The sequence below is a fragment of the Bos indicus x Bos taurus genome, chromosome 14 (assembly GCF_003369695.1).
Source record: "Bos indicus x Bos taurus breed Angus x Brahman F1 hybrid chromosome 14, Bos_hybrid_MaternalHap_v2.0, whole genome shotgun sequence".
Classification (NCBI taxonomy): domain Eukaryota; kingdom Metazoa; phylum Chordata; class Mammalia; order Artiodactyla; family Bovidae; genus Bos; species Bos indicus x Bos taurus.
The window spans coordinates 27,273,813-27,286,173 of NC_040089.1; the positions used below are offsets into that span (position 1 = coordinate 27,273,813).

Below are 12,361 nucleotides of genomic sequence, written 5' to 3' on the forward strand. Positions count from 1 at the left end.
TCTTATAAGAGTTCTGATTTCAGCTATCACCTAGCTCAGGGGCACCACCTCTTAAGGGAACAAGAGTCAGTCTTACAGCACCTTATATAGGCTGCTGGGCTTCCCAGGTGGCGCTAGTGATGAAGAATCTGTCTGCCAGTGCAGGCGACGCAAGAGACATGGGTTCAATCCCTGGGTTAGGATGATCCCCTGAGAGAGGGCATGGCAACTCACTCCAGTATTCTTGAGTGGAGAATCCCGTGGACAAAGGAACCTGGCAGGCTACGGTCCAAAGGGTCTCAAAGATTCAGACACAAGTAAAGCAGCTTAGCTCGGATATAAGCCTCTATGTCCCAGGAACTCTATGCTGGGAAGAGCTCAGAGTACTCAGAGGGGAATGATAACGTGGGGGATCCCTGCCACATATACACACTCTGCAGGGTTCCCAACTCCTAAAGCTCAGCTGTTTCCAGATCATTAGGAAACATTGCCATAGGGTATAGGATGCAGGGTAATTCTCCTGTCCGCAAATGAGTGTGGAACCCGGGACTAGAATTGGCCAGCCTCAGGAGGCAGAGGCATTCTAGGACATTCTGAGATCTGTCTGGGGCTCAGGATGGTGATAAGAGCCGAGAAGTGCCTTATACGGTTCCCAACATGGCATTGTGCTTCCCAGTGGCCTCATCTTCTACTCAGGAAGGAGCCACGGCATTTCCTCCCACAAGGCAACCAGCATGTGTGCTCTGCCACTGAAGGAAGGGGCTTCCTGGTTCTCTGGGTGCAGAACAGAATCTGACAAATGGGGATTCCGCTTCCTACCTGATGAGTTCGTCCACCTCACATGACCCCCAGAGAGAGGGCCAGTTTCAACAACGTGCCTTTTCCTCTGAGAACTGGAAGTTTTGGGTGGGTACGTGGCTACCAGGACCAGTGTTTAGCTACAGCTTTTCCACATTTCAAATACTATAATTCCTCTACTGAGACATTCTGCAAAAGCCAGAATATGTGAATCTCTTAAAAAAAAATTCTTTTTAAAATTCAGTCATACTCAACCATCCAGTGTCAGAAAATGTACATTGTTTCCTGAAGTGCTACAGTATTCTTGTGAAGAATTTTAGTGCTTAGCTTCTTGTCTCCTTCCTCTTTCAATTTGGTTCGGTTCGGTTCAGTCACTCAGTCGTGTCCAACTATTTGTGACCCCATGAATCGCAGCACGCCAGGCCTCCCTGTCCATCACCAACTCCCGCAGTTCACTCAGACTCACGTCCATCGAGTCAGTGATGCCATCCAGCCATCTCATCCTCTGTCGTCCCCTTCTCCTCCTGCTCCCAATCCCTCCCAGCATCAGAGTCTTTTCCAATGAGTCAACTCTTCACATGAGGTGGCCAAAGTACTGGAGTTTCAGCTTTAGCATCATTCCTTCCAAAGAAATCCCAGGGCTGATCTCCTTCAGAATGGACTGGTTGGATCTCCTTGCAGTCCAAGGGACTCTCAAGAGTCTTCTCCAACACCACAATTCAAAAGCATCAATTCCTCGGCACTCAGCCTTCACAGTCCAACTCTCACATCCATACATGACCACAGGAAAAACCATAGTAAATGATGTCATTACATCACAAGTTAAAATTCAGTACAACAGGGCAAGGTAGGGAGTAAGGCTCTGCCTTCCAATGCAGGGGCTGCAGGTTTGATCCCTGATCAGGGAACTAAGGTCTCATATGCTGCAGAGTGTAGCCTAAATTTTATTTTATAAAAAGCAAATATTTATTATATACTTATATAGTACATTATACTAATAATATACACCCTTAAGACATGTTGTGAGTTACGTTCCAGACCACAGGAAAAAAGCAAGCATCATGAAAAAGCAAATCACATGTATGTTTTTTTTTCTGTTTCCCAGTGTATAAAAAAGTTACATTTACACTATACTGTAGTCTATTAAGTGTGCAATAGTATGTCTAAAGAATGTTCATACTTTAATTAAAAGTACAAAACAACAACAAAAATTATCATAGTTATATCAAAGATCACTGATCACAGATCACCATGACTAATATAATAATAATGAATGAGTTTGAAATATTAAGAGAATTATCAAAATGTGACATAGAGACACGAGGTTTGCTAACACTTTAGAAAAAGGGCACCAATAGACTTGTTTGATATAAGGTTGCCACAAACTTTTGGCTTACAAAAAGTGTAATATCTGTTAAGTGCAGCAAAGCACAATAGGCAAGGGATGCCTGTAGTAACAGTGTAATGTAACACTTACATGATATATTATTATACTATATGTACATATTTTAAAAATCACATTTATTCATACATTTCTTCATGGTTAAGTATGTGCATGTGTGTGTATAATTTATGACCCTGTACTCAGGAACAATTAATGTGCATTGAGCCTGCAACATGAAGAAGTGTGGGAATCGATGTCATTATACAGATGCACTTTGAATAAACTTTCAGGAGTCAATTCCTAAATTACAGGCAATGGTAATTATCAACTTGTGGCTTATCCACTTTATGGATTTGTTTCAAAATGTTATTTGGGGGTGTTTTCTCCCCTATGACTAATTATATTACCATCCATTATATGCTTCGAAGATGCAAACTTGTTTGTTGAGGGTATTGGCAAATCCAGACAGAAATAGAAAACTGTTGCAAAAACATCTCACAATAAATTCCCAGGTCAGTTTCCAAGTCCATTGCTTAAGAAGTGACTGAGATAAGTGACTGAGATTTTTCCTTGTGCCCACACCACCCTGGGAGCTAGGAGAGTATTAAAAGGGTTAAAAAAAAAAAAAAAAAAAGGTCCCTTTCCTGAGCATCCTGCTGTTCCTAAGGGGGTTGTTTCATTATTGAGTTGCTTAGTCATGTCCAGCTATTTTGCCATCCTATAGACTGTAGCCCACCAGGTTCCTCTATCCATGGGATCACCCCAGCAAGACTACTGGAGTGAGCTGCCATTTCCTTCTCCAGGGGATCTTCCAGACCCAGGAATGGAACCGGTGTTTCCTGCATTGGCAAGCAGATTCTTCATGATTGAGCCAACAGAGAAGCCCTCTCCTATGGGGGAGAAAGACATCAATGAACAAATCAGAAAAACTTAGAAGTCATCTCACAATGAACAGTTAATTTGGAGAATCAGGGAGAGTCAAGTGGGCAGGTGTCACTGGGGCAGATTGAAGAAGCCTTTGCCACTAGATGTAGGCCTGGGAAGGATGGAGAACATTGAGGAGGGTCTAGAGGAAGCTTAAGGAAAAGAACAGTGCAATGTGGTGTGCATGAAGCATGATTAGGGATTTGGAGGGTCTACATTCCTACTCTTTTCATCTGCAGGGATAATTAAGAGATGACTATATGTATAAATTTGGACCATGGCCAAAAAATACCCAATTTATTCACGAACTTCATTTTTAAGGACTATTAATTCAGCCCCTTTTCTGAGCAATAAATTAACATTTTATGAAGACTAAGTCACAGACACAAAATTGAATGCCTCTTTAAACTTCATGATCACCAACAACACATCTACTTTGTCACTGCTAGACTGTGTATTAGACTAAGTGCTCGATCATACGTTTTGGATATTTTTTCTCGCTTATTATTTTTTCTTTCCAGATTTTCCTGCACGGAAACAACTTAAACAGCCTCCACCAGCTAATACACCCTGAATTTTTGCCATCTGAATTTGGAGGCACTCTTCCTCCTTATGACATGGGGACGTGGGCCCGGACGTTGCTCGGTCCTGACTACAGCGACGAAAATGACTACACTCACACTTCCTATAATGCAATGCACGTGAAACACACATCCTCCAATCTGGAGAGAGAATGCTCACCCAAGCCAATGAAGAGGTAAGGTCTGGGTTAGCAGAGCCTTCCAGTTAGAGCTCAAGAGGCATTTTTGATATGGGGGCTATTTTGGGTAACCCTGGTAGCTCAGATGGTAAAGAATCTGCCTGCAGTGCAGGAGACTCAGTTTCGATCCTTGGGTCAGGAAGAACCCCAGGAGAAGGGAATGTCAACCCACCCCAGTGTTTTGCCTGGAAAATCCCATGGACAGAGGAGCCTGGCGGGCTACAGTCCATGGGCTCGCAAAGAGTCAGACACGATTGAGCATGCATGCATTGTGAGTTAAGTAATTGAAGACCTTTATAGGCACAGAACTTGAATAAAATAAATTGTAATACATTCTCAGCTGATTTCACCAAAATTGAAAGTAAATGCGGCTTGGCTAGCTCAGAAATACTGTTATCCCCATTGTATGAAAGAAGCAGTAGAAGGCTTGGCCCTTGGTCATGTCGTGATTACAGTTCTGGTCTTGAGGGAGTCTGTTAATTCACACAGAATGAATGTGGGACCTTTGAGACACATTGGAGGAAAAAGCAACCTGCTAGAAAATGTTGCTATCATCGATGCATTTGGAACCATTTATTGAGCATTTACTTGGCCACAGGCACTGATTGGGCACTGGGAGTATGAAAATAAATAAAGACATAAAAGGAAAAAGACAGAGAACAGGGCCTTGGGAAAATCTGCCAAGTAAGACTTCTAGCAACCTGTTTCTACTGTGAGTGACAGCTGAGCTGGGCTCCGAAGGATGAGAATCAGCAGCCCAGGCTTACAGAGGGGGAAAAACAAGACAGACAGAGGTGTGGAGGCTGTGGAGGGGTGGGATATTCTGGTGTGGCAAATTGGTGTGAAAGGTTCCGGGGTGAGAGTGGGAATGAAGTTCTACAGATGGCTGGTTGCAGGTGGGGAAGTACAGTGTATGCTGTCAATAGAAGACCACGAGTGAGGGCTTTTTAAATGGATATACAAATAATGTGCAAGTACTTTGTTATTATAATCAGTAAAGCCTTATTTTACCTTTTCAACCTCAAGTCCCCAATCTCAATCTCTATGCCTCCCTACAGGAGGGGTTGGACTGGGGTGTGCCTTTCTATTCTCTTTTCTGTACATTCAGTTCAGTTCAGTTCAGTTGCTCAGTCGTGTCCGACTCTTTGCGACCCCATGAATCGGAGCACACCAGGCCTCCCTGTCCATCACCAACTCCCGCAGTTCACTCAGACTCATGTCCATCGAGTCAGTGATGCCATCCAGCCATCTCATCCTGTCGTCCCCTTCTTGTCCTGCCCCCAATCCCTCCCAGCATCAGAGTCTTTTCCAATGAGTCAACTCTTCCCATGAGGTGGCCAAAGTACTGGAGTTTCAGCTTTAGCATCATTCCTTCCAAAGAAATCCCAGGGCTGATCTCCTTCAGAATGGACTGATTGGATCTCCTTGCAGTCCAAGGGACTCTCAAAAGTCTTCTCCAACACCACAGTTCAAGAGCATCAATTCTTCGACACTCAGCTTTCTTCACAGTCCAACTCTCACATCCATACCTGACCACTGGAAAAACCATAGCCTTGAATAGATGGACCTTTGTTGGCAAAGTGATGTCTCTGCTTTTCAACATGCTATCTAGGTTTGTCCTAACTTTTCTTCCAAGGAGTAAGTGTCTTTTAATTTCATGGCTGCAGTCACCATCTGCAGTGATTTTGGAGCCTCCCAAAATAAAGTCTGACACTGTTTCCCCATCTATTTTCCATGATGTGATGGGACCAGATGCCATGATCTTCGTTTTCTGAATGTTGAGCTTTAAGCCAACTTTTTCACTCTCCTCTTTCACTTTCATCAAGAGGCTTTCCATACATTACACATAGCTATACGCACCCAGAGACAATATCTAATATTGTGTATTGTGTGGTCTAGTTCGATAGGGCTGCTGTGACAAAGTACTGCAGTCTAGAATGGACCAGGTGCCTTAAATCAGGGGTCCCTGACCCAGTATTGGTCCAGTACTGGTCCAAGGCCAAAATACTGGTCCATGGCCTATTGGGAACCGGGCCACACAGCAGGAGGTGAGCACCAGGCAAGAGAGTGAAATTTCATCTGCATTTACAGCTTCTCCCTATTGCTCTTCCATCATCCCCGGATGGTAACATCTAACTGCAGGAAAACAAGCTCAGAGTTCCCTCTGGTTTTGTATTATGGTGAATTATATAATTATTTCATCATATATATTATAAGGTAGCGTGTTCACTTGCTCTGTTGTGTCCATCTCTCTGCGGCCTCATCGACTGTAGTCCACCAGGCTCTTTTGTCCATGGGATTCTCCAGGCAAGAATACTGGGGTGGGTTGCTGGACCCTCCTCCAGGGCATCTTCCTGACCCAGGGATTGAACCTGTGTCTCTTACATCTACTTGCACAGGCAGGTGGGTTCTTCACCACTAGTGACACCTGGGAAGACCCTATATATCACAATGTAATAATAGAAATAAAATGCAAAATAAATGTAATGTGCTGGAATCATTCTGAAACCATCTCCTCCTGCCACCCTGTTCCATAGAAAAACTGTCTTCCATGAAACCGGTCCCTGGTGCCAAAAAGGTTGGGGACCACTGCCTTAAACAATAGAAAGTTATTCTCTCACAGTATGGAGGCTACAAGTCCACGGTTAAGGTGTCTGCAGGTTGGTGCCCTCTGAGGCCTCTCTCCTCGGCTTGTAGATGGCTATCCTCTCTCTGTGTCTTCACTGGGTTTCCCTTCATGCATCTTTATCTGTATCCTAATTTCCTCTTCTTATAAGGACACTAGTCATATTGGCTTAGGGCCCACCTTTTTCTGGGCTCCAAAATCACTGCAGATGGTGACTGCAGCCATGAAGGAAAGTTAGAACAAACCTAGATAGCATATTGAAAAGCAGAGACATTACTTTGCCAACAAAGGTTCGTCTAGTCAAGGCTATGGTTTTTCCAGTGGTCATGTATGAATGTGAGAGTTGGACTGTGAAGAAGGCTGAGTGTCGAAGAATTGATGCTTTTGAACTGTGGTGTTGGAGAAGACTCTTGAGAGTCCCTTGGACTGCAAGGAGATCCAACCAGTCCATTCTGAAGGAGATCAGCCCTGGCATTTCTTTGGAAGGAATGATGCTAAAGCTGAAACTCCAGTACTTTGGCCACCTCATGCGAAGAGTTGACTCACTGGAAAAGACTCTGATGCTAGGAGGGATTGGGGGCAGGAGGAGAAGGGGACGACAGAGGATGAGATGGCTGGATGGCATCACTGACTCGATGGACGTGAGTCTGAGTGAACTGCGGGAGTTGGTGATGGACAGGGAGGCCTGGCGTGCTGCGATTCATGGGGTCGCAAAGAGTCGGACACGACTGAGCGACTGAACTTAACTGACTGACTGTTTGGTCAATATCTTAATAACCTCCTTAAAGATGCTATCTCCAAATATAGTCACAGTCTGAGATACTGGGGGTTAGGACGTCAACATATGAATTTGAAGGGGGACACACATAGTTAATCTGTCTTTATGTAAGCTCCTTTGATGTTGGTAATGTAGGTGTAGCTCATGTTTTCAGTGCTGTGTCATGTTCCAGAAAGTGGATATATCACAGTGCAGCCATTTATCTTCTGATGGACTGCTAGATTTTTTTCTGAGCTTTTTTTCTCTGTTTTAAGAAGGGCTCAATGAATCTTTTTGATGTGCCTCCTTCCTCTGGGTAGATGTGGGGCCCTGTAGCTGCTGGGTCAGAGGACTGTGCAACTTAAGTTTCAATCACTGCCTAGAGACCCTCCAAAATGACCTCACTCCCATTTTGGGTGTGTGAGAATATCCCTCTCAGACCCATTAAAAGTGCTTGATATTAGCAGACTTCACTTTTTTTCTCTTGAGTTATAATTGACATAATGCTTCTGAGGTGGCTCAGTGGGGAAAGAATCCTCCTGCAGTGCAGGAGGGGCAGGAGATGTGGGTTTGATCCCGGGGTTGGGAAGATCCCTTGAAGGAGGGCATGGCAACTCACTCCAGTATTCTTGCCTGGAGAGTTCCAGGCAAGAGGAGCCTAGCAGGCTACAGACCATGAGGTCACAAAGAATCGGACATGACTGAGCGACTGAGCACACACAAGGTGTACAATATAATGATTTGACTTACATAAGGATGAAATGATTATCACATACATTTAGTGAACATCCCTCATTTCATATAAATACAAAATTAAAGAAATAGAAAAACTTTGGTTCTGTGTAATGAGAACTCTGAAGACATACTCTCTTAACAACTTTCACATATAACATGAGCAGTTTTAATTCTATCAATCATTTTGTACATTATATCCCTAGAACTTAATTTATCTTTTTGAAAAAATATTTTATTTCTTCACCTGCGCCAGGTCTTAGCTGTGGCGTGAGAACTCTTGGTTGTGGCCTGTGCGATCTAGTTCCCTGACCAGGGATGGAACTCAGGCCCCCTGCATCTGGAGCATGGAGTCTCAGCCCCCAGGGCACCAGGGAAGTCCCCTTACTTATCTTGTAACTGAGAGTTTGTACCTCTTGACCACCTTCATCCAATTTTCCCTCCTCCTACCCCCTGCCTCTGGTGACCACAAATCTGATCTCCTTTACCATGAGTTGTCTGTCTTTGATGCGGTTTTAATCATAAGCCTGATGGTAGGACAGCCATATGCTATTTTTGTTTTCATTTGTATTTTCCCACCAGACATAGTTAAACGCAGTTATGATCTGAGTTTTGTAAGGATCATGGAATTAGCAGAGAAGAGGGACTAAAAGCCATCAGCAGGCTGATATGGGGGCTCAGGTGAGAAGATGAGGCCAGAACTGACGCTGAATCTGCAGAAGGACAGCTAAATTCTGGAGAAGTTTGGGGAAGGAGTACTAACGCAAGTTCGTGCGCCTGATACAGTGAGGCCAAACAAACGGAAACCTTGGAGTTTGGAGCCGAGAAAGGGTTACTGCAGGGTCCTGCAAGGAGACCGGCGGCTGATGCCTACAAGGCCCTGAGCTCCCCAGAGGCTTTCAGCAAAGCGTTTTTAAAAGGCAGGTGGGCATTGAAACATGTATATTACCATATGTAAAATAAATGACCTGTGCAAGTTTGATGCATGAAACAGGGCACCCCAAACCAGTGCTCTGGTACAACCCAGAGGGAAGGGATGGGGAGGGAGATGGAGGGGAGGTCAGGATGGGGGGACACATGTACACCTGTGGCTGATTCATGTTGATGTACGGCAAAAACCACCACAATATTTTAAAGTAATTGTCCTCCAATTAAAATTGATAAAATAATTAAAACAGAAAAAGTCAGGTGGGGAGAAGGGTGGTGTCGCAGGGTACTTGGGCAGCTCCTGCACAGTTCTCTGACTGACTGATGGTGAGGTCACAGGGTGGTGTCACAGGGGTTCACATTGTCAGTCCTTAGGTTCCAGGAGGTCTGGGGCTACGTGCTCAGTAGTTAACATCTTCCGTCTGTTGAAGAGGGAAGGGTTTTTCACATCTGCAAAACAGCTCAGGAAATGTGCATCAAATACTGTTACCTAGGTGCTTCAGAGAAGAGCTAGAACAGAGGATATGGGGGAGGGCCTGTCCTGGGAAGGTCCTCTGGGGTCCTGCTGGGTTTGAGGAAGAGCATCTCTGTTGGAGGTCTTCTTTTGGTAAACGGTAAACAGTGGGTAACAGTAAACAAAGTCTGGGAGGAGGAGAAGCTGTATATTTCCTGCTCGGTCATAATGATTACACTCAAATGTCTGGAACACCTCCCTGCTTGGATGGACGAGATCATTTACTCCCCAGGTTACTACCTTAACTGGGAAGTGGTGGTCATGGTGGCTGAGAGACTGTTGATTTTGTGGCCTCTACAGGGAAGGGACTAAGCTTAGCACCCGAGTCCTGACCACCCCTCAGTCCGGACTACAACACAGTGACAGCTGTAGTGACAACTCACACTTTGACACTGTTCCGAGCCCTTAGCTCATTAAATTCTTTAAGTCCTTACCACAACTGTAAGAAAAAGATGTTGTCTTTATCTCATTTTTACAAATGGGGAAACTGAAACATAGAGTGGTTAAGAATGCCCAAGATCACACTGTGAATAAATGGCCAAGCTGGGTTTCAGACCTGGGCACGCTGGTTCCCTGTTCTGGGTTTGTGCCCTCTCTAAGATAGGACACACTGCCTGCTTTTCCTTATACATTCTGTCCTCAACTCTTGTGCTAGGCTTCTCTCTCCAATCTCTGCATGGACAGGAATCTCATGTGGCCTGTCCCTACCCGATCTACCCTAAGACCATCACACCCTAGATAGGTCTAAACTTCCAAGGTGAAGGGCATGAAATTGGAATTTGCCACTCTTTCCCCAGATGATCTGAGTTACATCTCTTGGTTGACCAGACATGTCCTGGCTCCAAGTCCCATTTCTGAGTTAATGTTGAGAGTCAGAGGGGATGACACCCTCCATTATTAGCCAGTGAATTCTGGAGGGTAAAGACTTTGTCTAACTAACTCTTAATTTATCTCACTGCCTCCCCAAGAATCCAACTCAACATCCAGCACACAGTAGGCACAGCAGTCACGCTCTACATGCCCACTGCACTCTGTTGCTCAGTTGCTAAGTCATGTCTGACTATGTGACTCCATGGACTGCAACATGCCAGGCTCCTCTGTCCTCCACTATCTCCTAGAGTTTGCTCAAATTCATGTCCACTGAGTCCATGATGCTATCCAACCATCTCATCCTCTCTCACCCTCTTCTCCTTTTGCCTTTTGTCTTCCGCAGCATCAGGGTCTTTTCCAGTGGGTCAACTCTTCACATCAGGTGGCCAAAGTATTGCTCAGTGCATATAGATGAATTAATGTTGAGTAAAATTTACCATCTCCCAAACCCATTCTTGGTGCATTTGCCCAGTCACTTTAACCAGTGTCAGCTCCCAGATGGAAAGAGGTAATTCTCCTGCTTTACCAAGACTGTCCTGGATCTTGCCTCCTGGGATCTTCTAGGGGAGACAAGATGTGCCCACAAATAACTATATTTCACTGCAGAGAGGTGCAATGAAGGAGGGGGAAGAATCTGCTGCAATGCTCTGAGGAAGCTGTCATTAATTTCAACCAGGAAGACTTGGGGGAAGTCTTTGGGGAGATAAGCAGAGCTGACCCGGGTTTTGGAGAATGGTAAAATACCAGGCTCTTCCATCCTTGGAATTCTCCAGGCAAGCATACTGGAGTGGGTTGCCATACCTTCCTCCAAGGGATCTTCCCGATGCAGGGATTAAACCCAGGTCTTCTGCATTGCGGGAAGATTCTTTACCGTTTGAGCCACCAAGGAAGCCTGAATATATCAGAGTTAAGATTCAAGACCATGCTGGAGAAGCTGGCAATTGCATACACATCTCATCACCCCTGCAGTCCTACTGTTCTTGGTGGACCCTTGAGGCTTTGCTTGGGGATTTCGGGCAGCAGCAGGATGGACAGAGAGGAGCCTGGTGCTAGTGATGCCAGCAAGAGGGGCTGCTCCTGCTGTCAGACTGTGCCTGCTGTCGGGTGCCTTGCAGACAGAGGTCTGTGATGGCTTAGAAGATTACAGGGGCAGAACAGCCAGCATTCAGAGCATCTTTTGACCCCTAAGGACCAAGTGTTTGCGTGTGCATGCTCAGTCTCTCAGTCATGTTCAACTCTTTTATCACTGTAGCCCACCAGGCTCCCCTGTCCATGGGATTTTTCAGGCAAGAATATTGGAGTGGGTTGCCATTCCCTGCTCAAGGGGATCTTCCCCACCCAGGGATCAAACCCGAGTCTCCTGTGTCTCCTGCACTGACAGGCAGATTCTTTGCCACTGAGCCACCTGGGAAGCCCAGAGGAGACAGGAAAACTGGAAACAACTGGAGGAAACTTTACAGGTCCTCTCTTCCAGTTCCCCACTCCATATGGTGGTCTGTCCTCTAGCACAGTCTGTCAGGCAGCCCCAAGTTGCACTGTCCAGAGATGGGCAGGCAGCTTGTGGGGCAGCACGTGCCTGCTCCAGGGCTTAAGGAAATGTCTCTATATTCTGATGACCCGGTGACCTGGGTCTGACCTCAGGAACAGTGCTGTCACTTCCAGTGGGTAGACATCGTCCATGATCCTAACCCTGCCATGCGTTCCAACAGTCTTCTGGCCCCTTGGGAACCCAATGGGCTTTTGTGAGTGTTCTTGGGGCCTGATCACTTTTCATTATGTGCTTTAGGAGCACAAATGGCCACTGAGCTCCAATCGTCTGGGAACAATGCATTCTGGCACATGTGTAAACTTAAGCTTGTATGAGGTTCTCAGTGAATAAGTGGTCCTAACACCTCTTCTTCCCCAGATAATTTTGGCTCAACACTTAAGCAGAAAAAACTTTAAAAAAATTATTAGTTTAAATGAAATTTTCTCTACATAAATTATTCCTAGAACAATCTGTTCTTTGATACAATAATGACTTTGTGGGCTGAGTTTTAACTTCTTGTTTTTCATTTTATTTTTTATAGTCTATTTCCTTGTTCTCAGGT

At 45.2% G+C, this 12,361-nt stretch overlaps 1 protein-coding gene across 1 annotated transcript in view; it reads left to right on the top strand.

Moving 5' to 3' along the window:
* Positions 1 to 12,361, top strand: part of CLVS1 (clavesin 1) — a 175,087-nt gene that overhangs the window by 138,587 nt on the left and 24,139 nt on the right. The window contains exon 5 of the mRNA XM_027561058.1: positions 3,607 to 3,842. Coding sequence (XP_027416859.1) covers positions 3,607 to 3,842 — 236 coding nt within the window. The remainder of the gene's footprint in view (positions 1 to 3,606; positions 3,843 to 12,361) is intronic.